At 53.9% G+C, this 23,635-nt stretch overlaps 3 protein-coding genes across 5 annotated transcripts; 1 reads left to right on the top strand and 2 right to left on the bottom strand.

Annotated features, from left to right (window-relative positions):
- Window positions 1–495: 495 nt before the first annotated feature.
- Window positions 496–9,336, bottom strand: LOC129023333 (uncharacterized). 2 transcript variants are annotated; one of them, XM_063662970.1, is made up of 6 exons: window positions 9,222–9,336; window positions 3,760–3,825; window positions 3,156–3,314; window positions 2,797–2,839; window positions 1,962–2,490; window positions 496–1,381 (listed from the first exon to the last, which is right to left on the bottom strand). In XM_063662970.1, exons 1-6 carry the CDS (start codon window positions 9,261–9,263, stop codon window positions 1,264–1,266), a joined length of 957 nt encoding a protein of 318 aa, XP_063519040.1. In that variant the 5' UTR covers window positions 9,264–9,336; the 3' UTR covers window positions 496–1,263. The 2 variants fall into 2 exon arrangements, with proteins under 2 accessions (XP_063519040.1, XP_054325944.1); XM_054469969.2 differs by lacking the exons at window positions 3,760–3,825; window positions 9,222–9,336 and adding an exon at window positions 3,559–3,685 and having other exon boundaries at window positions 3,231–3,314.
- LOC129023336 (uncharacterized) lies at window positions 3,230–15,941 on the bottom strand. The gene is made up of 5 exons (XM_063662971.1): window positions 15,600–15,941; window positions 15,197–15,355; window positions 14,838–14,880; window positions 14,003–14,531; window positions 3,230–10,786 (listed from the first exon to the last, which is right to left on the bottom strand). The coding sequence occupies exons 1-5, from the start codon at window positions 15,705–15,707 to the stop codon at window positions 10,774–10,776; spliced, it is 852 nt and encodes a 283-aa protein (XP_063519041.1). The 5' UTR covers window positions 15,708–15,941; the 3' UTR covers window positions 3,230–10,773.
- LOC129023330 (cytochrome P450 2D6) lies at window positions 8,654–12,923 on the top strand. 2 transcript variants are annotated; one of them, XM_054469965.2, is made up of 9 exons: window positions 8,654–8,833; window positions 9,537–9,708; window positions 10,245–10,397; window positions 10,486–10,646; window positions 11,068–11,244; window positions 11,438–11,579; window positions 11,786–11,973; window positions 12,430–12,571; window positions 12,670–12,923. In XM_054469965.2, exons 1-9 carry the CDS (start codon window positions 8,654–8,656, stop codon window positions 12,846–12,848), a joined length of 1,494 nt encoding a protein of 497 aa, XP_054325940.2. In that variant the 3' UTR covers window positions 12,849–12,923. The 2 variants fall into 2 exon arrangements, with proteins under 2 accessions (XP_054325940.2, XP_054325939.2); XM_054469964.2 differs by lacking the exon at window positions 10,245–10,397.
- Window positions 15,942–23,635: the final 7,694 nt, after the last annotated feature.

Here is a 23,635-nt window from a genome sequence, read left to right as displayed (position 1 = left end):
ATGGTGTGTTCAGAGTTTGTTCCTTCTGATGTTAAGATGTGTTCAGAGTTTCTTCCTTCTGGTGGGTGCATGGTCTTGCTGGCTTCAGGAGTGAAGCTGCAGACCTTCACAGTGAGTGTTGCAGCAGGCACGGAGTTGTTCATTCTTCCCGGTGGGTTTGTTGTCTCACTGGCCTCAGGAGTGAAACTACAGACCTTCCAGTGTTACAACTCATAAAGGCAGTATGGACCCAATGAGTGAACAGCAGCAAGACTTATTGCAAACAGCATAAGAAGCATGGCAAGCAGGTGGCCGCTGCAGGTTCGGGCAGCCGCTTTAATTCCCTTATCTGACCCCACCCACATCCTGCTGATTGGCCCATTTTACAGACAGCGGATTGGTCCACTTACAGAGAGCTGATTGGTCCATTTTGACAGTGTGCTGATTGGTGCATTTACAATCCCTGAGCTAGACACAGAGCGCTGACTGGTGTATTTACAAACCTTGAGCTAGACACAGAGTGCTGAATAGTGTATTTACAATCCCTTAGCTAGACATAAAGGTTGTCCAAGTCCTCACTAGATTAGCTAGACAGAGTAGACAGAGAGCACTGATTGGTGCATTTACAAACCTTAAGCTAGACACAGAGTGCTGATTGGTGTATTTACAATCTTTTAGCTAGAAATAAAGGTTCCCCAAGTCCCCACCAGATTAGCTAGATACAGAGTGCTAATTGGTGCATCCACGAACCCAGAGCTAGACACAGAGTGCTGATTGGTGCATATACAATCCTCTGGCTAGACATAAAAGTTCTCCAAGTCCCCACCCGACTCAGGAGCCCAGCCAGCTTCGCCTAGTGGATCCCATGCCAGGGCCACAGGCAGAGCTGCCTGCCAGTCCCACGCCGGGCAACTGCACTCCTCAGCCCTTGGGCAGTGGATGGGACCAGGCGCCGCGGAGCAGTGGGAGGCACCTGTGGGGGAGCCCATCATGGGGAGGCTCGGGCATGGCGGGCTGCAGGTCCTGAGCCCTGCCCAGTGGGGAGGCGATGGAGGCCTGGCGAGAATTCAAGTGTGGTGCGCGCGGGCGGGCCAGCAGTGCTGGGGGACCCAGCGCCCCCTCCACTGCTGCTGGCCCAGGTGCTAAGCCCCTCACTGCCTGGGGCCAGAGGCGTTGGCCGGCCGCTCCGAGTGCAGGGCCCGCTGAGCCCCTGCCCACCCAGAACTGGTGCTGGCCCTCGAACAACCCAGGTTCCCGCACGCGCCTCTCCCTCCATACCGCCCCTCAAGCAGAGGGAGCTGGCTCCAGCCTCCAACAGCCCAGAGAGGGGCTCCCACAGTGCAGCGGCGGGCTGAAGGGCTCCTCAAGTGTGGTCAGAGCAGACACCGAGGCCGAGGAGGTGCTGAAAGTGAGCAAGGACCACCAGCACGTTGACACCTCTCAACTTCACCACAGGACTGGCCACCTCTCTGGGCCCTCAAGGATGCTGCTGTCCGGACCCCTGACCAATGACGAGTTTGCACTCGGGGCCAGGCTGGCGCTGGAGGAGGATACTTGTTGGGCCCCAACCCTAGGTGCCATCCTCCCAGTAGGGGTCAGGCCAGGGCCCGCAGGCCTGCCCTAGGGACAGGAGTCAACCTTGGGCCCATGAGGCACTGGGGCGGGCAGAGGAGGAGGTGGTGGCATGGGGAGCTGAGAGCCAGAGACCCTGACCCTAGTCCTGGCTCTGCCCTTACCCCGTGTGACCCCGGGCCCACCCTTCCCCACCCTGGGCTTCTGTTTCCCTTCTGCCAATGAGAAGGCTGCTTCAGCTGCCATGAGTCCTGTCTTCCTGCTCTGCCTTCTGGGGCTGTGGCCCTTGCTGGCCTGGAGCCCCAACCAAGGGCAGGGACCGCTGTCCTCCACGTCAGTCCTCACTGACATAATGGGCTGGGCTGGGCACACAGGCAGTGCCCAGGAGTTTCTAATGAGCATATGATTACCTGAGTCCTGGGCAGACCTTCTTAGGGAACAGCCTGGGATAGAGAACCACAGACGCTCTGAGGAGCCACCTGAGGCCTCTTTTGCCAGAGGACCCTACAGCCTCCCTGGCAGCAGTTCCGCCAGCATTTCTGTAAATGCCCTCACGCCAGGGTGCGGCCCGGCTGTCAGCACGAGAGGGACGTTGGTCTGTCCCCTGGCACCGAGTCAGAAGGGTGGCCAGGGCCCCCTTGGGCCCCTCCGGAGACAATCCACTGTGGTCACACGGCTCGGTGGCAGGAAGTGCTGTTCCTGCAGCTGTGGGGACAGGGAGTGTGGATGAAGCCAGGCTGGGTTTCTCTGAAGACGGAGGTCCCGAAAGGCGGCAGCCTGGCCTATGGCAGCAGCAACTCTTGGATTTATTGGAAAGTTTTTCTTCACGGTTCTGAGTGTTGGGGGTGTTAGAGGCTGAGAACCAGTCCAGCCAGAGCTCTGTCATGGGTACGGAGACCCGCTCCCAGGGCCTTTGCTCTTTGCTGTCCTCAGAGGCCTCTGCAAAGTAGAAACCGGCAGCCTTGTGAGTCCCCTCCTGGGAGCAACCAACCCTCCCTCTGAGATGCCCCGGGGCCAGGTCAGCTGTGGTAAAAGGTAGGGATGCAGCCAGCTCAGGGGAGTGGCCCGGAGTTCCTGCCCACCCAAGGAGGCTCCCAGGAAGGTCAAGGCACCTGACTCCTGGGCTGCTTCCCTCCCCTCCCCGGGTCAGGAAGCTGGGAAAGGGCTGGGGTGTCTGTGACCTGGCAGTCACGGAGAAGCAGGGTGGAAGCAGCCCCCTGCAGCACGCTGGGCCAGTGGTCTTACCAGATGGATACGCAGCAACTTCCTTTTGAACCTTTTTATTTTCCTGGCAGGAAGAAGAGGGATCCAGCAGTGAGATCAGGCAGGTTCTGTGTTGCACAGACAGGGAAACAGGCTCTGTCCACAAGAAGTCGGGGGGGGCCAGGATGAGGCCCAGTCTGTTCACACATGGCTGCTGCCTCTCAGCTCTGCACAGACGTCCCGGCTCCCCTGGGATGGCAGCTTGGCCTGCTGGTCTTGGGGTTGAGCCAGCCTCCAGCACTGCCTCCCTGCCCTGCTGCCTCCCACTCTGCAATGCTCCATGGCTGCTCAGTCGGACCCAGGCTGGAGACGTTCCAGTTGAAGCCCCGGGCTGTCCTTACCTCCCAGTCTGGGGTACCTGCCACCTCCTGCTCAGCAGGAATGGGGCTAGGTGCTTCCTCCCCTGGGGACTTCACCTGCTCTCCCTCCTGGGATAAGACAGCAGCCTCCTCCTTGGGGGCAGCAGCATTCAGTTCTCCAGGTCTCCTGGGGGTTGTGACCTGCAGGAGGAATAAGAGGGCAGACTGTGGGCAGACAGGCCTTCACAGCACCTCATCCTCCTGTTCTCACACTGGGGTGTCACAGTCCTGGGAAGTTCTTCCTTTTCAGTTGAGCTGTGGTAACCTTGTGAGTTTCCTGGAGGGGGCCTGCCACTACCCCTGGGACTCCCTGCCGTGTGTCTGGGTCTAACTGAGCTCTGAAAGGAGAGAGCCCCAGCCCTGGGCCTTCCAGGGGAAGCCTTACCTCAGAGGTTGGCTTCTTCCTACTCTTGACTTTGCGTCTCCACAGAGGGAGGTGGGAGGGGTGACACACAGCTATGAGTGACGAGCAGTCTTTCCCCGACTGGCCCATCCTCTCCAGGTGCAGTTCCCCTTAGTGTGTCTGCGAAGGGTGCCAGCACAGCCGCCCCACTCCAGGGGAAGAGGAGTGCCAGCCCTTACCCACCTGAGTGGGCACAGTGTAGCATTTATTCATTAGCCCCCACACTGGCCGGACCATCTCCCCTGTGGGCTGCATGACAAGGAGGGAGAAAAAGGCTGAGGTAAGAGCTACTGTCAACACCTAAACTTAAAAAATCTATAATTGGGCTGGGCAGGGTGGCTCCCGCCTGTAATCCCAGCACTTTGGGAGGCCGAGACGGGTGGATCACCTGAGGTCAGGAGTATGAGACCAGCCTGGCCAACATGGTGAAACCCCATCTCTACTAAAAATACAAAAAATTAGCTGGGCGTGGTGGTGGGCGCCTGTAATCCCCGCTACTCAGGAGGCTGAGGTAGGAGAATTGCTTGAACCTGGGAGGCAGAGGTTGCAGTGAGCCAAGATCACACCATTGCACTCCAGTCTGGGTGATAAGTGAAACGCCATCTCTAAAACAAAACAAAAACCTAATTCCCCAAGAACTGTCACTCTTTCTCCTGTCTGCTAGCTCCCAGGCAGACCCCACTTGCCAGGGCTGTCTACATTTGTCCTGAGATCTCTTCTGGTGGGAACAGCATTTTCTCAGGAAGGTTTGTTGAAAGTCATCAGATCCATGGTTGAAAATCGAAGCTGCCTGTGGTGATGGATAACAGCTGGGGTTACAAAGCAGCAGCTGGGGCATGAGCTGCCCACAGTGAGTTTTTGTTGTTGTTTTTTTTTTTGGGGTGAGGGATGGGGTCTTGCTAGGTCTCAAACTCCTGGCCTCAAGTGATCCTCCCATTACAGTCTCCTGAGTCACTGACACTACAGGTGTGAGCCACCATGTCCAGCTTGTAGTGGTTTTGAACAGCTCTTGCCCCTTCTTGGGAATCTAGGTGCCCTGCACGTGTGTAAGGCTGTCTGCAGCTGTGCCCATATTCAGGAAGGCCGGCAAGGCCCTGAGCCCTCACCCGTGACTGACCTGAGGTGCTGTGCAGACAGCACGTGACGGCTAAGGGAAAGTTGAGCACTGCCTAGCCGAGCACTGAAGCCATGCCCGGCACACACTCGGCAAAGACTTCACTTCCAGGCACCTAAGGAACTCTCTGACCAGTCATTAGCTGACCACTGCCGTAACTGAAGAGAGGCTTCAGTGGCCACACCTCGCAGGCAATGGAGACATTAATGCTTAGTCAGAATTAGTTCAGGAAAGTCACCCAGCAAAGAAACAGCTCCAACAGGCAACAACAACAACACACCCTGGGCAGGGAAGAGAATCTGACTTCCGGAGTTGCCACATTATCGCCCGTGAAATGTCCAGGTTTTAACAACAAATTATGAGACATGGAAAGGAACCCGAAAGGACGGCGTAGACACGGGAAAAGCCACCAATGGGACCAGTACCTGATGCTGCAATTGCTAGACAAAAACGTTCAATCAGCTCATTTAAATATGTACAAAGACATAAAACATGTTGCATCTAAGGTTGCACCGCCTGGAACCTGCTGATCTCGGAAGCTAAGCATGGTCAGGCCTCGCTAGTACTTCAAAGGGAGAAACTACGTGTAGGCCTGGTGCGGTGGCTCACACCTATAATCCTAGCACTCTGGGAAGCTGAGGCAGGTGGATTGCTTGAGCCCAGGAGTTTGAGAACAGCTTGGGAAATGTGGTGAGACCCCTATCTCTACAAAAAATTTTAAAAATTAGCTGGCTGCCTATGGTCCCAGCCTCTCAGGATGCTGAGGTAGGAGGATCACTTCAGCCCAGGAAGTTGAGGCTGCAGTGAGCCATGATTGCACCACTGCACTCCAGCTTGGGCGACAGAGAGACCCTCTCCCAAGAAAAAGAAAAGAACCATGTCAAAAGAACTAAGGAAAGTGTGGGAACAATGTCTTACCAATTAGAGAATATCAATAATGAGATAAACCTTATAAAAAGGGGCTAGGCATGGTGGCTCATGCCTATAATCCCAGCACTTTGGGAGGCTGAGGCAGGCAGATCACGAGGTCAAGAGATTGAGACCAGCCTGGCCAACATGGTGAAACCCCACCTCTATTTAAAATACAAAAATTAGCCGAGCATGGTGGCGCATGCCTATAATCCCAGCTACTCAGGAGGCTGAGGCAGGAGAATCGCTTGAACCCGGGAGCTGGAGATTGCAGTAAGCCGAGATTGCACCACTGCACTACAGCCTGGGCAACAAAGTGATACTCCAAAAAACAAAAAAAAAACAAAAAGTTGTAAAAAGGAACCAAATAAAAATTCTGGAGTTGTAGGGTAAAATAACTGAAATGAAAATTCATCCCAGGGGCCCAAGAGCAGATTAGAACAATTGGAAGAAAGAGCCTGTGACTATGGAGAGAGGCCACCTGAGGTAGTCCCCTCTGAGGAACAGGAACAAGAATGAAGAGCAATGCACAGAGATCCAGAGACCTGGAGACGCCGCCAAGCTTTCCGACATACACGCAATGGGAGTCCCAGGAAAGAAGACAGGGAGAAAGGAGTAAAGGAATAGTTGAAGAATTAATGGCTGAAAACCTCCCACATTTGATGAAAAACATTAATCTGTACATCCAAAAAGCTCAACAAACTCCAAGTAGGGTAAACTCAAAGAGATCTTCAGCCATACGCATCATCATAATCACTGTCAAAAGACAGATTTTTCTTTTTTTAGAATTTTAAATGTACCTTTTAATTTGCTCCTGGGGCAAAGAGCCAGGATTGGTACTAGAGCAGTGTCTGGGATGAAAAGAATTTAATAAAATGGGATTAGGTCCAACGGTTGGGTTAGGGGAGGCAACCTGCTCGGGAGGATCAGCCTCAACCTATCCATGCAGCAGGGCCTCCACCTGTCCCTCTCCGTAGTCCCACACCTGGAACCCAGAACCATCTGCTGCTCCCCAGATCATGGCCGACAGCACTCCGCCAGACTGCGGCTGGAGCAGGCACAGGATTCACTTATTGAGGGCTGTGGCCTGGCCCAGTTCATAGCCTATACCCAGGGACAGTTGTGTCACTCCTGCCACGACCACATCTGCCTTCTGCAGCCACGTCAAGTACCACTCATGGATGAGCCTGTCACCCCCAGCGGACTTATCAACCCCGCGTCCAGCTCCACAGCTGCCAAGTGCTCGGTGAGCACTGGCTCCAAGCATGGCAGCCGCCACATGATCCACCTGTACAGGGCCCGGTCCTCCTGTCCTCAGTGGATGACCCCGTAGAAGTCCAGGGCCCGGCGGCTGCCCTCCCACAAAAGACAGGATTTTGAAAGCAGCAAGAGAGAAGAGACATATCAGGTAGTCACAGTGGCTCAGGCCTCCCAGCACTTTGGGAGGCCCAGGTGGGAGGATCGCTTCACCCCAGGAGTTCAAGACCAACCTGGACAGTTTGGAAGAACCCAGTCTCTACAAAAAATACAAAATTAGCTGGGGCTGGGTGCGGTGGTTCATGCCTATAATCCCAGCACTTTGGGAGGCTGAATCACCTGAAGTCAGGCATTCAACACTAGCCTGGCCAACATGGTGAAACCGTATCTCTACTGAAAATACAAAAAGCCAGACGTGGTGGTACACACCTGTAATTCCAGCTACTTAGGAGGCTGAGGCAGGAGAATTGCTTGAAGCCTATAGGTGGAGGTTGTAGTGAGCAGAGGTTGCATCATTGCACAATGGAGGGGAGCCGCCAGCCTGGGCAACAAGAGCAAATCTCCGGCTCCCAAAAAAAAAAAAAAAAAAATTGGGCTGGGTGGTGCCTGTAGTCCCAGCTACTTGAGAGGCAGGGGGTCCACTTGATGTCGAGACTGCAGTGAGCCATGATCCTGCCACTACACTCCAGCCTGGGCAACAGAGTGAGACCCTGTCTAAAGAAAAAAAAAAGCAACATATCCTGAACAAAGGATCTTCCATAACGTTCCCACCAGATTTCTAATCAGAAACATGGAGGCCAGAAAGCAGTGGAGGACAGCGACCCTCAGGCAGCCCTGGAGGATGTTGTCACAGGCTGGGGCAAGGGCCTTCAGGCTACCAACTGGGAGCTCTGGGAACAGCCCTGTTGCAAACAAGAAGCCATGGCCCAGCCGGAGCCCAGGAATGTGGGCTGGGCTGGGAGCAGCCTCTAGACAGGAGAGGTCCCATCCAGGAAATCTCAGGCGTGGCTGGGAAGCACGGTACTTGGTGCTGGGTCTGTATGTGTGTGTGAGAGAGAATGTGTGCCGAGTTCAGTGTGAGTCTGTGTACATGTGAATATTGTCTTTGTGTGGGTGATTTTGTGGGTGTGTGATCGTGTCCCTGCAAGTGTGAACAAGTGGACAAGTGTCTGGGAGTGGACAAGAGGTCTGTGCACCATCAGGTGTGTGCATAGCATCTGTGCATGTCGAGAGTGCAGTGTGAAGTGAAGGGACCAGGCCCATGACGCCTCTCGTCATCAGGAGCTCCCTAAGGCCCCAGGTAAATGCCAGTGACAGATAAGGGTGTTGAAGGTCACTCTGGAATGGGTAGGTGGGGGTAAGGAATGAGCAAGGCCATGTTCTGGAGGAGGGGTTGTGACTACATTAGGGCGTGTGAGCCTAGCTGGGAGGTGGATGGCCAGGTCCACTGAAACCCTGGTTATCCCAGAAGCCTTTGCAGGCTTCGGGAGCTTGGAGTGGGGAGAGGGTGTGACTTCTCCAACCAGGCCCCTCCACTGGCCTACCCTGGGTAAGGGCCTGGAGCAGGAAGCAGGGGCAAGGACCTCTGGAGCAGCCCATACCCGCTCTGGCCTGACCCTGCACCCACTGGCAACACAGTAGGTTGGCTCACAGCAGAGGGCAAAGGCCATCATCAGCTCCCTTTATAAGGGAACGGTCACGTGCTCGGTGTGCTGAGTGTGTCCTGCCTGGTCCTCTGTCTGGTGGGGTGGGGGTGCCAGGTGTGTCCAAAGGAGCCCAGTCGGTAGTGAGGCAGCTATGGGGCTAGAAGCACTGGTGCCCCTGGCCGTGACAGTGGCCATCTTCCTGCTCCTGGTGGACCTGATGCACCGGCGCCAACGCTGGACTGCACGCTACCCACCGGGCCCCCTGCCACTGCCCGGGCTGGGCAACCTGCTGCATGTGGACTTCCAGAACACACCATACTGCTTTGACCAGGTGAGGGAGGAGGTCCTGGAGGGCGGCAGAGGTCCTGAGGATCCCCCACCACCAGCAAACATGGGTGGTGGGTGAAACCACAGTCTGGACCAGAAGCCAGGCTGAGAAGGGGAAGCAGGTTTGGGGGACTTCCTGGGGGAGGGCATTTATACATGGCATGAAGGACTGGATTTTCCAAAGGCCAAGGAAGAGTAGGGCAAGGGCCTGGAGGTGGAGCTGGACTTGGCAGTGGGCATGCCAGCCCATTGGGCAACATGTTATGGAGCACAAAGTCCCCTCTGCTGACACCAGAAGGAAAGGCCTTGGGAATGGAAGACGAGTCAGGGTCCTGAGTGTCGTTTAAATCAGGAAATCAAGGATGAAGGGAGTGCAGTGACCCGGTTCAAACCTTGTGCACTGTGGGTCCTCGGGCCTCACTGCTCACCGGCATGGACCACCATCTGTAAAATGGGATGCTAACTGGGGCCTATCAGCAGTTTTGGTGACTCTTGCAAGGTCATACCTGGGTGACGCATCCAAACTGAGTTCCTCCATCCTAGAAGGTGTGACCTCCTACCCTCGCCCCAGGATCAGGAGACCGGGTCTCCCCCTCCCACCTGCTCACTCCTGGTAGCCCCGGGGGTCGTCCAACGTTCAAATAGGACTAGGGCCTGTAGTCTGGGGGGACCCTGGCTTGACAGAGGCCCTGACCCTCCCTCTGCAGTTGCGGCGCCGCTTCGGGGACGTGTTCAGCCTGCAGCTGGCCTGGACGCCGGTGGTCGTGCTCAATGGGCTGGCGGCCGTGCGCGAGGCGCTGGTGACCCGCGGTGAGGACACCGCCGACCGCCCGCCTGCACCCATCACCCAGATCCTGGGTTTCGGGCCACGTTCCCAAGGCAAGCGGCGGTGGGGACAGAGGCAGATTTCCGTGGGACCCGAGTGGGCGGTGACCGTAGTCCGAGCTGGGCGGAGAGGGCGTGGGGTCGTGGACGTGAAACAGAAAAGCCAGCGAGTGGGGACAGCGGGCCAGGAAACCACCTGCACTGGGGAGGTGGGAGCCTGGGGACGAGGGCGGGGCCGCTGCCAAGACCTGCCAGGAGTCCAGTGGGAGAGGCTGGCGCATTTCCCAGCTGGAATCGGGCGTCGAAGTGGGGGGCGGGGACCGCACCTGTGCTGTAGGCTCAGTGTGGGTAGCGCGGGGCACGCAGGATCTTCCCTGAGTGGAAAGGCGGTCAGGGTGGGCAGAGACGAGGTGGGGCAAAGCCCTGCCCCAGCCAGGGGAGCAAGGTGGGTGCACAAAAAGTGGGCCCTGTGCCCAGCTGGACAGGGCTAGGGACTGCGGGAGACCAGGAGGAGCATAGGGTTGGAGTGGGTGGTGGAGGGTGGGGCCAATGACTTCATGGCCACGTGCACGTGCCTGTCCCACCCCCAGGGGTGTTCCTGGCGCACTATGGGCCCGCGTGGCGCGAGCAGAGGCGCTTCTCCGTGTCCACCTTGCGCAACTTGGGCCTGGGCAAGAAGTCGCTGGAGCAGTGGGTGACCGAGGAGGCCGCCTGCCTCTGTGCCGCCTTCGCTGACCACTCCGGTGGGTGATGGGCAGAGGGGCACAAAGCGGGAACTGGGAAGGTGGAGGACCGGGAAGGCGACCCCTGACCCGCATCTCCCGCCCCCAGGACGCCCCTTTCGCCCCAACAACCTCCTGGACAAAGCCGTGAGCAACGTGATCGCCTCCCTCACCTGTGGGCGCCGCTTCGAGTACGACGACCCTCGCTTCCTCAGGCTGCTGGACCTAGCTCAGGAGGGATTGAAGGAGGAGACGGGCTTCCTGCGCGAGGTGCGGAGCGAGAGACCGAGGGGTCTTTGCAGGGCGAGCTCCTGAGAGGTGCTGGGGCTGCACTGGGGCCTCCGAAGAGCAGGATTTGCATAGAAGGGTTTGGGAAAGGCCATTCCAGGAGACCCCACTATAAGAAGGGCCTGGAGGAGGAGGGGACATCTCAGACATGGTCGTGGGAGAGGTGTGCCCAGGTCAGGGGGCACCAGGAAAGGCCAAGGACTCTGTACCCCCTGTCCACGTTGGGGATTTCGATTTTAGGTTTCTCCTCTGGGCAAGGAGAGAGGGTGGAGGCTGGCACTTGGGGAGGTCAGTGGTAAGGACAGGCAGGCCCTGGGTCTTCCTGGAGATGGCTGGGGCCTGAGACTGGTCCAGGTGAACGCAGAGCATAGGAGGGATTGAGACCCCGTTGTGTCTGGTGTAGATGCTGAATGCTGTCCCCGTCCTGCTGCGCATCCCTGGGGTGGCTGGCAAGGTCCTACGCTCCCAAAAGGCTTTCCTGACCCAGCTGGATGAGCTGCTAACTGAGCACAGGATGACCTGGGACCCAGCCCAGCCACCCCGAAACCTGACTGAGGCCTTCCTGGCAGAGATGGAGAAGGTGAAAGCAGCTGCCACGGTGGGGGGCAAGGGTGGTGGGTTGAGCATCCCGGGAGGAATGAGGGGAGGCTGGGCAAAAGGTTGGGCCAGTGCATCACCCGGCGAGCCCCATCTGGGCTGACAGATGCAGAATGGGAGGTCATTTGGGGGCTACCCCGCTCTGTCCCCTGAGTTATCCTCTCGGCCCTGCTCAGGCCAAGGGGAACCCTGAGAGCAGCTTCAATGATGAGAACCTGCGCATAGTGGTGGCTGACCTGTTCTCTGCTGGGATGGTGACCACCTCGACCACGCTGGCCTGGGGCCTCCTGCTCATGATCCTACACCCAGATGTGCAGCGTGAGCCCATCTGGGACCCAGTGCAGGGGCCGAGGGAGGAAGGGTACAGGCGGGGGCCCATGAACTTTGCTGGGACACCCGGGGCTCCAAGCACAGGCCTGACCAGGATCCTGTAAGCCTGACCTCCTCTAACATAGGAGGCAGGAAGGAGTGTCAGAGCTGGTCCCCTGGGTGCTGACCCATTGTGGGGACGCATGTCTGTCCAGGCCATGTCCAACAGGAGATCGACGATGTGATAGGGCAGGTGCGGCGACCAGAGATGGGTGACCAGGCTTGCATGCCCTACACCACTGCCGTGATTCACGAGGTGCAGCGCTTTGGGGACATCGTCCCCCTGGGTGTGACCCATATGACATCCCGTGACATCGAAGTACAGGGCTTCCACATTCCTAAGGTAGGGCTGGCGCCCTCCTCACCCCAGCTCAGCACCAGCCCCTGGTGGTAGCCCCAGGATGGCCACTGCCAGGTGGGCCCAGTCTAGAAACCCTGGCTACCCAGTCCTTAATGCCACCACATCGACTGTCCCCACTTGGGTGTGGGGTCCAGAATAGAGGCAGGACTGGCCTGTCCATCCAGAGCCCCAGTCTAGTGGGGAAGACAGACCAGGACCTGCCAGAATGTTGGGAGGACCCAATGCCTGCAGGGAGAGGGGGCAGTGTGGGTGCCTCTGAGAGGTGTGACTGTGCCCTGCTATGGAGTCGGAGAGGGTACTGTGGAGCTTCTCAGGCACAGGACTAGTTGACAGAGTCCAGCAGTGTGCCAGGCAGTGTGTGTCCCCCGTGTGTTTGGTGGCAGGGGTCCCAGCATCCTAGAGCCCAGTCCCCACTCTCGCCCTGCATCTCCTACCCAGGGGACGACGCTCTTCACCAACCTGTCATCGGTGCTGAAGGATGAGGCCGTCTGGGAGAAGCCCTTCCGCTTCCACCCCGAACACTTCCTGGATGCCCAGGGCCACTTTGTGAAGCCAGAGGCCTTCCTGCCTTTCTCAGCAGGTGCCTGTGGGGAGCCCGGCTCCCTGTCCCCTTCCGTGGAGTCTTGCAGGGGTATCGCCCAGGAGCCAGGCTCACTGACGCCCCTCCCCTCCCCACAGGCCGCCGCGCATGCCTCGGGGAGCCCCTGGCCCGCATGGAGCTCTTCCTCTTCTTCACCTGCCTGCTGCAGCGCTTCAGCTTCTCGGTGCCCGCCGGACAGCCCCAGCCCAGCCACCATGGTGTCTTTGCTTTCCTGGTGACCCCATCCCCCTACGAGCTTTGTGCTGTGCCCCGCTAGAATGGGGTACCTAGTCTCCAGCCGGCTCCCTAGCCAGGGGCCCTGATGTACAATAAAGCAATGTGGTAGTTCCAACTTGGGTCCCCCGCCCAGACCCTTGATGGGATCATCCTCCTCAGGGCAACTCCACCCCTGCCTCATTCCTGCTTACCCCACCGCCTGGCCACGTTTGAGACAGGGGTATGTTGAGGCTGAGCAGATGTCAGTTACCCTTGCCCATAATCCCATGTCCCCCACTGTCCCAATTCTGACTGCCCAGATTGGTGACAAGGACTACACTGTCCTGGCATCTGGGGAAGGGGCCAGAATGGACTGACTAGAGGTGTCAGTCAGCCCTGGATGTGGTGGAGAGGGCAGGACTCAGCCTGGAGGCCCACATTTCAGGCCTAACTCAGCCCACCCCACATCGGGGGCAGCAGTCCTGCCAGCACCATCACAACAGTCACCTCCCTTCATATATGACACCCCAAAAAGGAAGACAAATCATGGCATCAGGGAGCTATATGCCAGGGCTACCTCCCAGGGCTCAGTCGGCAGGTGCCAGAACGTTCCCTGGGAAGGCCCCATGGAAGCCCAGGGACTGAGCCACCGCCCTCAGCCCCGTCATCTCACCACACCACTGGCTACCTCTCTGGGCCCTCAGGGATGCTGCTGTACAGACCCCTGACCAGTGACGAGTTTGCACTCGGGGCCAGGCTGGCGCTGGAGGAGGACACTTGTTGGGCTCCAACCCTAGGTGCCATCCTCCTGGTAGGGGTAAGGCCAGGGCCCGCAGGCCTGCCCTAGGGACAGGAGTCAACCTTGGGCCCATGAGGCACTGGGGCGGGCAGAGGAGGAGGTGGTGGCATGGGGAGCTGAGAGCCAGAGACCCTGACCCTAGTCCTGGCTCTGCCCTTACCCCGTGTGACCCCGGGCCCACCCTTCCCCACCCTTCCCCACCCTGGGCTTCTGTTTCCCTTCTGCCAATGAGAAGGCTGCTTCAGCTGCCATGAGTCCTGTCTTCCTGCTCTGCCTTCTGGGGCTGTGGCCCTTGCTGGCCTGGAGCCCCAACCAAAGGCAGGGACCGCTGTCCTCCACGTCAGTCCTCACTGACATAATGGGCTGGGCTGGGCACACAGGCAGTGCCCAGGAGTTTCTAATGAGCATATGATTACCTGAGTCCTGGGCAGACCTTCTTAGGGAACAGCCTGGGATAGAGAACCACAGACGCTCTGAGGAGCCACCTGAGGCCTCTTTTGCCAGAGGACCCTACAGCCTCCCTGGCAGCAGTTCCGCCAGCATTTCTGTAAATGCCCTCACGCCAGGGTGCGGCCCGGCTGTCAGCACGAGAGGGACGTTGGTCTGTCCCCTGGCACCGAGTCAGAAGGGTGGCCAGGGCCCCCTTGGGCCCCTCCGGAGACAATCCACTGTGGTCACACGGCTCGGTGGCAGGAAGTGCTGTTCCTGCAGCTGTGGGGACAGGGAGTGTGGATGAAGCCAGGCTGGGTTTCTCTGAAGACGGAGGTCCCGAAAGGCGGCAGCCTGGCCTATGGCAGCAGCAACTCTTGGATTTATTGGAAAGTTTTTCTTCACGGTTCTGAGTGTTGGGGGTGTTAGAGGCTGAGAACCAGTCCAGCCAGAGCTCTGTCATGGGTACGGAGACCCGCTCCCAGGGCCTTTGCTCTTTGCTGTCCTCAGAGGCCTCTGCAAAGTAGAAACCGGCAGCCTTGTGAGTCCCCTCCTGGGAGCAACCAACCCTCCCTCTGAGATGCCCCGGGGCCAGGTCAGCTGTGGTAAAAGGTAGGGATGCAGCCAGCTCAGGGGAGTGGCCCGGAGTTCCTGCCCACCCAAGGAGGCTCCCAGGAAGGTCAAGGCACCTGACTCCTGGGCTGCTTCCCTCCCCTCCCCGGGTCAGGAAGCTGGGAAAGGGCTGGGGTGTCTGTGACCTGGCAGTCACGGAGAAGCAGGGTGGAAGCAGCCCCCTGCAGCACGCTGGGCCAGTGGTCTTACCAGATGGATACGCAGCAACTTCCTTTTGAACCTTTTTATTTTCCTGGCAGGAAGAAGAGGGATCCAGCAGTGAGATCAGGCAGGTTCTGTGTTGCACAGACAGGGAAACAGGCTCTGTCCACAAGAAGTCGGGGGGGGCCAGGATGAGGCCCAGTCTGTTCACACATGGCTGCTGCCTCTCAGCTCTGCACAGACGTCCCGGCTCCCCTGGGATGGCAGCTTGGCCTGCTGGTCTTGGGGTTGAGCCAGCCTCCAGCACTGCCTCCCTGCCCTGCTGCCTCCCACTCTGCAATGCTCCATGGCTGCTCAGTCGGACCCAGGCTGGAGACGTTCCAGTTGAAGCCCCGGGCTGTCCTTACCTCCCAGTCTGGGGTACCTGCCACCTCCTGCTCAGCAGGAATGGGGCTAGGTGCTTCCTCCCCTGGGGACTTCACCTGCTCTCCCTCCTGGGATAAGACAGCAGCCTCCTCCTTGGGGGCAGCAGCATTCAGTTCTCCAGGTCTCCTGGGGGTTGTGACCTGCAGGAGGAATAAGAGGGCAGACTGTGGGCAGACAGGCCTTCACAGCACCTCATCCTCCTGTTCTCACACTGGGGTGTCACAGTCCTGGGAAGTTCTTCCTTTTCAGTTGAGCTGTGGTAACCTTGTGAGTTTCCTGGAGGGGGCCTGCCACTACCCCTGGGACTCCCTGCCGTGTGTCTGGGTCTAACTGAGCTCTGAAAGGAGAGAGCCCCAGCCCTGGGCCTTCCAGGGGAAGCCTTACCTCAGAGGTTGGCTTCTTCCTACTCTTGACTTTGTGTCTCCACACAAGGAGGTGGGAGGGGTGACACACAGCTATGAGTGACGAGCAGTCTTTCCCCGACTGGCCCATCCTCTCCAGGTGCAGTTCCCCTTAGTGTGTCTGCGAAGGGTGCCAGCACAGCCGCCCCACTCCAGGGGAAGAGGAGTGCCAGCCCTTACCCACCTGAGTGGGCACAGTGTAGCATTTATTCATTAGCCCCCACACTGGCCGGACCATCTCCCCTGTGGGCTGCATGACAAGGAGGGAGAAAAAGGCTGAGGTAAGAGCTACTGTCAACACCTAAACCTAAAAAATCTATAATTGGGCTGGGCAGGGTGGCTCACACCTGTAATCCCAGCACTTTGTGAGGCTGAGGCATGTGGATCACCTGAGGTCAGGCGTTCGAGACCAGCCTGGCCAACATGGTGAAACCCCGTCTCTACTAAACATACAAAAAATTAGCCAGGTGTGGTGGCGGGTGCCTGTAATCCCAGCTACTCGGGAGGCTGAGGCAGGAGAATCGACTGAACCCAGGAAGTGGAGGCTGCAATGAGCCAAGATCGCGTCATTGCACTGCCGCCTGGTCAACAGGAGTGAAACTGTCTTTAAAAAAAAAAATCTATAATTGATATCTACAGAAAGATAAAACTTTGCATTCATGAAATAAGAATAGGAGGCTCTAAAATAAAAATGTTCAAACACCCACCACCAGTAATTCTTGACAAAAATATAGTCTGGGTGCCTTAGCTCATGCCTGCAATCCCAGCATTTTGGGAGGCTAAGGCAGGAGGATTGCTTGAGCCTAGGAGTTCAACACCAGCCTGGGCCACCTAAGGAGACCCCATCTCTACAAAAAATTAAAATAGTGGCTGGGTGTGGTGGCACACACCTGTAGTTCCATCTGCTTGGGAGGCTGAGGTGGGAGGATCACTTGAATCCGGGAACAAGGCTGCAGTGAACTGTGATTGTGCCACTGCACTCCAGGCTGGGCAACAGAGAAAGACCTTGCCTTAAAAATAAAAAATAATAGGAATGCAAAATCTAATCAAAGTATAGAAGCTAAACTTGAAAAAAATATTTTCCAGAAAGAACAGAGAAGAGGTCAGGAGCTCCAATAGCTAAATTGTTGTTTAGATGTTTCTGAAAGAGGCAGCAGAGACAACAGACTAGGAGGCAGGGAGAGATGTCTAATACATACGTTTCTTTTTTGTCAAGACAAGTTCTCACAGAGGAAGAACATGAGTTTCCAGTAGAGAAGGAAACACCAAGTGTTCACAACAATGAATGAAGGGGACCCAGCCCCAATTTTGTTGTCAAGAAATTTCACAACACTGAGGACAGAGCGGAACCTAAAAACTTCCAGATATAAAAAAGTCTGAGCATCAGACTTCTCAACACCAACCTTTGAAGCTATAAGATAATGAAGACCTTCAAAATCTGACAGAAAATATGTCCAGTGTAGAATTCTATACCTAGCCAAATGCTATGCAAGTATGAATTGAGGTCTTTTCGGATACATAAATGTCTCAAGACTACCCCTCAGAAAGCAACCGGAGGTTGTACTTCACTAAAATAAAGGAGAAATAGAAAAGAAGATAACATGGGACCCAGCACAACAGACAGGGAGAGCCCCCGAGCATAAGGGTGAATGGCGAGCTCAGGAGGACAACTGGGCAGCAGACCTCCAGGGTGCCCCATCCAGATGGAATCAGGGAGATGGAGGGCTCCTGAGATATGTCTCCATGAAAATGATCATATGGAGAAATGACCTGATCTGGCTAAATGTACTGCAAAGAGATTTCTATTTTTGGCAGAAAATTTGGATGAATTAATTATATAATATATGCACAGAAAACTAAAGAAAGAGAAGAAGAAAAACTAAAATCATGACTCAACTGGGACTACTGTCTCCATTTTTTGTTTTGAGAAAGAGTCTTGCTCTGTTTCCCAGACTGGAGTGCAGTGATCACGTTTCATTGCAGCCTCCACAACCTGTGCTCAAGTGAGTGACTCTCTTACCTCAGCCTCCTTAGTAGCTGGGATCACAGGGCACCACCACACTCAGCTAATTTTTTTTTTTTAAATAGACAGTGTCTCCCAATGTTGTCCAGGCTGGTCTCGAACTCCTGGACTCAAGCGATCCTCCCAGGTTGACCTCTCAAGTAGCTGGGATTACAGGCATGAGCCACTGTGCCTGACCTAGCTAATTTTTTTCTGATTTATTTATTTATTTATTTATTTATTTATTTATTTATTTATTGTACAGAGTCTCACTATGTTGACCAGGCTGGTCTGGAACTTCTCAGCTCAAGTGATCCTACTGTCTTGGCCTCCCAAAGTGCAGAGATTACAGGCGTGAACTATTACGCCTGGCCTGTTTACATAGTTTAATAATGTAAATCTTTAATACTGATCTAATAAAAATTGAAATATGCCTTTTAGAATGGCTTTCAAAAATAACGAATGCTGGAGAGGATGTAGAACAATTGGAACCTCTCGGTTATTGCTGGTGAGACAGCCACTTTGAAAAAGTTTGAGTTTCTTACAAAATTAAACTTACACTTACCATATGACCCAAAAATTCCAATGCTTGCTCTTTACTCAAGTGTAAGGAAAATCTATGTCCACACAAAACTTGTATGTGAATATTAATAGTGATTTTATGCCCCAAACTAGAAACAGTCCAAATGTTCTGGCACATCCATACAATGGACCACCACTCAATAAAAGGAACAAACTACTGATACACACGACTAGATGAATCTCAAATGCTTTGTGCTAAGTAAAATAAACCAGACTGAAAAGGCTACCATACGTTTCCATTTATATGACAATCTTGCAAAGGCAAAACTACAGGAACAGGAAACTGTTCACTGATTGCCAGGGTGTGGGAGTAGGAGGAAGGGGTGACTACAGGTGACTATGGAGGATTTTTTTTTTTTTTTGAGACAGAGTCTGTGTTGCCCAGGTTGGAGTGTACTGTCACGATCTCGGCTCACTGCAACATCCACCTCTTGGGTTTAACGTATTTTTAGTAGAGACGGGGTTTCACTATGTTGGCCAGGCTGGTCTCAAACTCCTGACCTCAGGTGATCCACCTGCTTTGGCCTCCCAAAGTGCTGGGATTACAGGCGTGAGCCACCGAGGCCAGCCACTTTTTTTTTTTTTTTAAGACAGAGTCTTGCTGTGTCACTCAGGCTGGAGTGCAGTGGCGTGCACTCAAGTGATCCTCCCACCTCAGCTTCCTGAGTAGCTGGGACCACGGGCACACGTCACCACGCCCAGCTAATTTTCAATTTTTTTGTAGAGACAGGGTCTCACTATGTTGCCCAGGCTGGTCTTGAACTCCTGGGCTCCACCAATCCTCCTGCCTTGCCCTCCTCACAGTGCCCGGCCCTTAGATTCTCTCTTTAACCTCTAACTCCACCCTGTCTTCCTCACTTTCAGCAGAGCGCATAGGCACCATCAGATGGGCATTTCCTCAACTTGCTGCCACCAAACCCATTCACTCACCGGCTTCTCATAGGCCATTTCCTTTTCCAGGGGAGGAGGGGAGGAGGCTGCCCTCCCTCTCCGAAGCTAGCCCTACTCCTGTGCCCCATTTCATCTGGTCTTCTCACCTGGGCATTTGGAGATCTCGTCTCACCTCAATATTCTCCTTTTCCTTTTTTCTGGCTCCTTCCATCAGCATCTAAACACATTGCTGATCTCTTCTATTAAAAAGAAAAAAGCCCTTCTCCCTTGAAACCATATTCCTTCTCCAGCTAGTGTCCTGACCCCTACCCTTCACACCAGTCTCCTGAGAGCGGTGTTGGCAGGGAGGTGTGTTTACTGCTTTCTACCTCTCCTGCACTCCACAACCCACTCCAACCTGTATCTGTCCCCATAAGCCTCTGAAACCCCTCTCACTGAGGTCATCAGTACACTCTTAGTCACCAAACCCAGATGACCCTTTCTTTTTTTTTGAGACGGAGTCTTGCTCCGTCAGCCAGACTTGAGTGCAGTGGAATGATCTCGGCTCACTGCAAGCTCCACCTCCCGGGTTCACACCATTCTCTTGCTTCAGCCTCCCGAGTAGCTGAGACTACAGGCGGCCCGCCACGAGGCCCAGCTAATTTTTTTTGTATTTACTAGTAGAGACAGGGTTTCACCATGTTAGCCAGGATGGTCTCGATCTCCTGACCTCGTGATCTGCCCGCCTCGGTCTTCCAAAGTGCTGGGATTACAGGCGTGAGCCACCGCGCCCGGCCCCAGCTGACCCTTTCTTTAACGACGTCGCCTTTTCTCTTGGCTGTTTGACCTCTCATGCTCTGGTTTTCCTCCCGCCTCCCACTCCTCTCTATCTCTCAGTCTCTGTCTATCTCTGTCTGTCTCTCTATTTCTGTCTCTGCCTCTCTCTCTGTAACTCTATCTCTCTGTCTCTCTCTCTCTGTATCTCTAACTCTCTCTGTCTCTGTTTCTCTCTATCTCTGTCGCTTTGTCTCTGTCTCTCTCTGCCTAAATCTCAGTGTCAGTGTTGCTCCATGTCCTGCTGACGACAAAGACTCCAAACTTCCACCTCAGACACTCACTTCTAGGCCTTTGCATGTGCTGTTCTCTACCTAGAATGTGTTTCTCCATGGCTTTCAGGAAGGCTTCCCTGCCTACCCGAGTTCAGGTGGGGTGGCCCGCCTCAGTGCTCTTAGGGTACTGTACTGTCCCCTGACTGAGGGACCACTTTAGGTCCGTCCACTGTCAAACCCCCAGTAGCTGCCCCTATGCGTGGGACACAGCAAGAGCTCAGTAACCAAATGAATGATCACATGGCTGTGGTTCATCCTAGTGCTTAAAGCCCTGATCAGAGTTGAAAAGTTGCTGTATCCTATTCAGATTTCTGCTAGCAATATATTCAATAGTAAGCTTTGTTAGTCATCTATAACCCGGTGTAAGTGAAGTTATCAGGTCTTTTTCTGGGAGGAGGTTTAGAAGAGGAAAGGAGAGAGAATGAGTCCTAAAGGAGAGAAGAGGAGTAGAAGGGGCATGCCAAGTAGAAAAGGATGCAGAAAAGGTAGGCTTGGGGTAAAAAGATAATTTTCACCTGCTTGGGTGGTTTATTGAGGGCAGCCTTTTAGGCCTGCTTACCAAAGAGGCCAACCTTGATGATGCTAGAAATTTGCAGATAATCCTTTTACTATATCAGTGTCAGGCAGCTTATCCACCTCCTCTTGGGCTCTACGACCAAACCCGAGAAGAGCACTGAGGCCCAGCTAAGTCTGGGAGTTCAGTGCACAGGCCTCCCCTTTTGCACGGAGAGTGGTGTCTATGTGTGACATCATGTCTTAGGGGGGCTTTATGACAGGACAACCTCTTCAACCTTGGCAAGAACAGCTTGTCAAATGCCTCGGGGTGGCTTTAAATCCCCAGTAGTGAGAGACAGCCCCTTTGTACGTATCTCGTTGGTTCAATTCAGCACAAACAGTGCTGACTGAGCAGCTACAATGTGCCAAGCTCTGTGTGAAGACCCACTGAGACACAAAGACGCGAAGGTGTGTAAGACTCAGTCTTTTTTTTTTTCTTTAAGACTGAGTCTTGATCTGTTACCCAGGCTGGAGTGCAGTGGCATGATCGTGGCTCACTGCAACCTCCACCTCTCGGGTTCAAGAGATTCTCATGCCTCAGGCTACCAAGTGGCTGGGATTACAGGTGTGCATCACCATGCCCAGCTAATTTTTTTGTATTTTTAGTAAAGACAGGGTCTTGTCATGTTGGCCAGGCTGGTCTCAAACTCCTGGCCTCAAGTGATCCACCCACCTCGGCCTCCCAAAGTATTGAGATTACAGGAGTAAGCCACTGCACCCAGCCAAGACTCAGTCTTATTGCATAACACAATAAGCATATTTTCTAAATCCAAAACAAAAACACAGCCTAACAATTGAATGTCATCTATTCATTCATTCAACCAGTGTCTGCTGAGCTTCCATTTTGGTCCAAGCATTATGCTGAGAGGATCAAAGGTAAACAGGACATAGAGCCTACCCTTGAGGAGCTCAAAGACTTCAAACAGACATCTTATGGTTCAAGACAATAACTTCTACCTTCCTCCAAATTTCTGTAAATGTAACAATAATTACAAATCTATGGGTGGTTGAAACTGAGGGATGGATGCCTCAGTTTCACATACACATGAAACATTCAACAAGATAGGCCATATTCTGGACCACAAAACAAATCTCAATGGATTTTAAATTTATTTCAAGTATGTCCTTCAACCACTGTGGAATTAAAAATTAGAAATCAGTAACAGAAAGATTCCTGGAAAGAGTCTGAGCTCAGACTCACCTAACCCTGCCCCAACCTGACGGTATTTCTCTACCCACCCTGGTAGCTGATCACAAAAGCCATAAACTCTTGGGAGCTTTATGGCCCTGTCCATCACCTGAGAAATCCTAATACTTATCCTGACCAACTTAGGGCAAGCTTATATCCCCCTTCCAGTATTGCAGCTGGTGTTCTCTTGAAAGCGCCACCTCCTGGCTGGAGGCCAACCAAGCCAGGACATTACAGCAACTCACAACAGAATAACCCTGCTCCAAGAAATGAGAAACAACAGCTAATTCCACTGCCTGCAACATCCTGGCTAACCAGAGCTCCTGAGTCTGTCCATGTGACAACTTCACTGCTAGCATAACCAGCATTTGAGAAAGCCAGCACAGTAAACAAAACTACAAGCAAGGACTCTCACACTCACAGTCTACTTTACTCCCCTCCCACCTCCACCAGAGCAGGTGCTGGTATCCATGGCCAGTAGAGCTAAAGACGGATCACATCACAGGACTCTTTGCAGATATTCCTCAGCACCAGCGTGGAACCTGGTAGCCCCACTGGGTGGCTGGACCCATAAGAGCAATAGCAATCACTGCAGTCTGGCTCTCAGGAAGCTCCATCCCTAGGGGAAGTGAGAATCCATCACATCAAGGGGTCACTTTGTGGGACAAAAGAATCTGAACAGTAGCCCCTGAGTTCCAGATTTTTCCCCTGAAATAGTCTACCCAAGTGAGAAGAAATCAGAAAAATTGTAATATGACAAAACAAGGTTCTATAACACCTCCAAAAGACCATACTGGCTCCCCAGCAATGAATCCAAATCAAGAAGAAATCTCTGAATTGCCAAATAAACAATTCAGACGGTTGATTATTAAACTACTCAAGGAGAGACCAGACAAAAGTGAAAACAAAGAAATTTAAAAAACAATACAGGCTATGGATTGGCCAGGCGCAGTGGCTCACACCTGTAAACCCAGCACTTTGGAAGGCTGAGGCGGGCTGATCACTTGAGGTCAGGAGTTTGAGACCAGCCTGGCCAACATAGTGAAACCCCATCTCTACTAAAAATACAAAAATTAGCCAGGCATGGTGGTGCATGCCTGTAATACCAGCTACTTGGGAGACTGAGGCAGGTGGACTGCTTGAACCCAGGAGCCAGAGGTTGCAGTGAGCTGAGATTGCACCACTGCACTCTGAGCAACAGAGTGCTCAGAGTCCCAAAAAACAAAAACAAAAAAAAAAAAGAAAGAAAGAAAAAAACAAAAAATACAGGCTATGGATGAAAAATTATCCAGAGAAATAGATATTATAAAGAAAAAAAATCACAATTTCTGCAAACGGAAGACACACTTAGAGAAATACAAAATGCACTGCAAAGTGTCAACAACAGACTAGAACAAGTATGTAAGATACAATTAAATTCCTCTTCAAAGGTTTAGCCTGTTAACTTCCTTGGTCTTTGTTCTCAAACTCAACTTTCTTGTTCTCTATGCCTCCTTGTCCCTAGTTACTGTAACTGTAAACAACCTTCCTGTCAGTTCTAATCAATAACTCACATCTGTTCCCTTGGTTACCCGCTCTTCACCCATTCCTCCCTTCGAAACTGCACGTCCCACCACTGTAACTCACATTTCCCTTCCGTTTCTTATTTGGGAAAGTATTCACAAATAGCCAGTTGGGTCAGTTTAGATTGTGCAGTCCAACCACAGCCCATG

The sequence above is a fragment of the Pongo pygmaeus genome, chromosome 23 (assembly GCF_028885625.2).
Source record: "Pongo pygmaeus isolate AG05252 chromosome 23, NHGRI_mPonPyg2-v2.0_pri, whole genome shotgun sequence".
Lineage (NCBI taxonomy): Eukaryota > Metazoa > Chordata > Mammalia > Primates > Hominidae > Pongo > Pongo pygmaeus.
The sequence above is the reverse complement of the archived record's forward strand: the minus strand, read 5'-3'. Positions and strand labels throughout refer to the sequence as shown.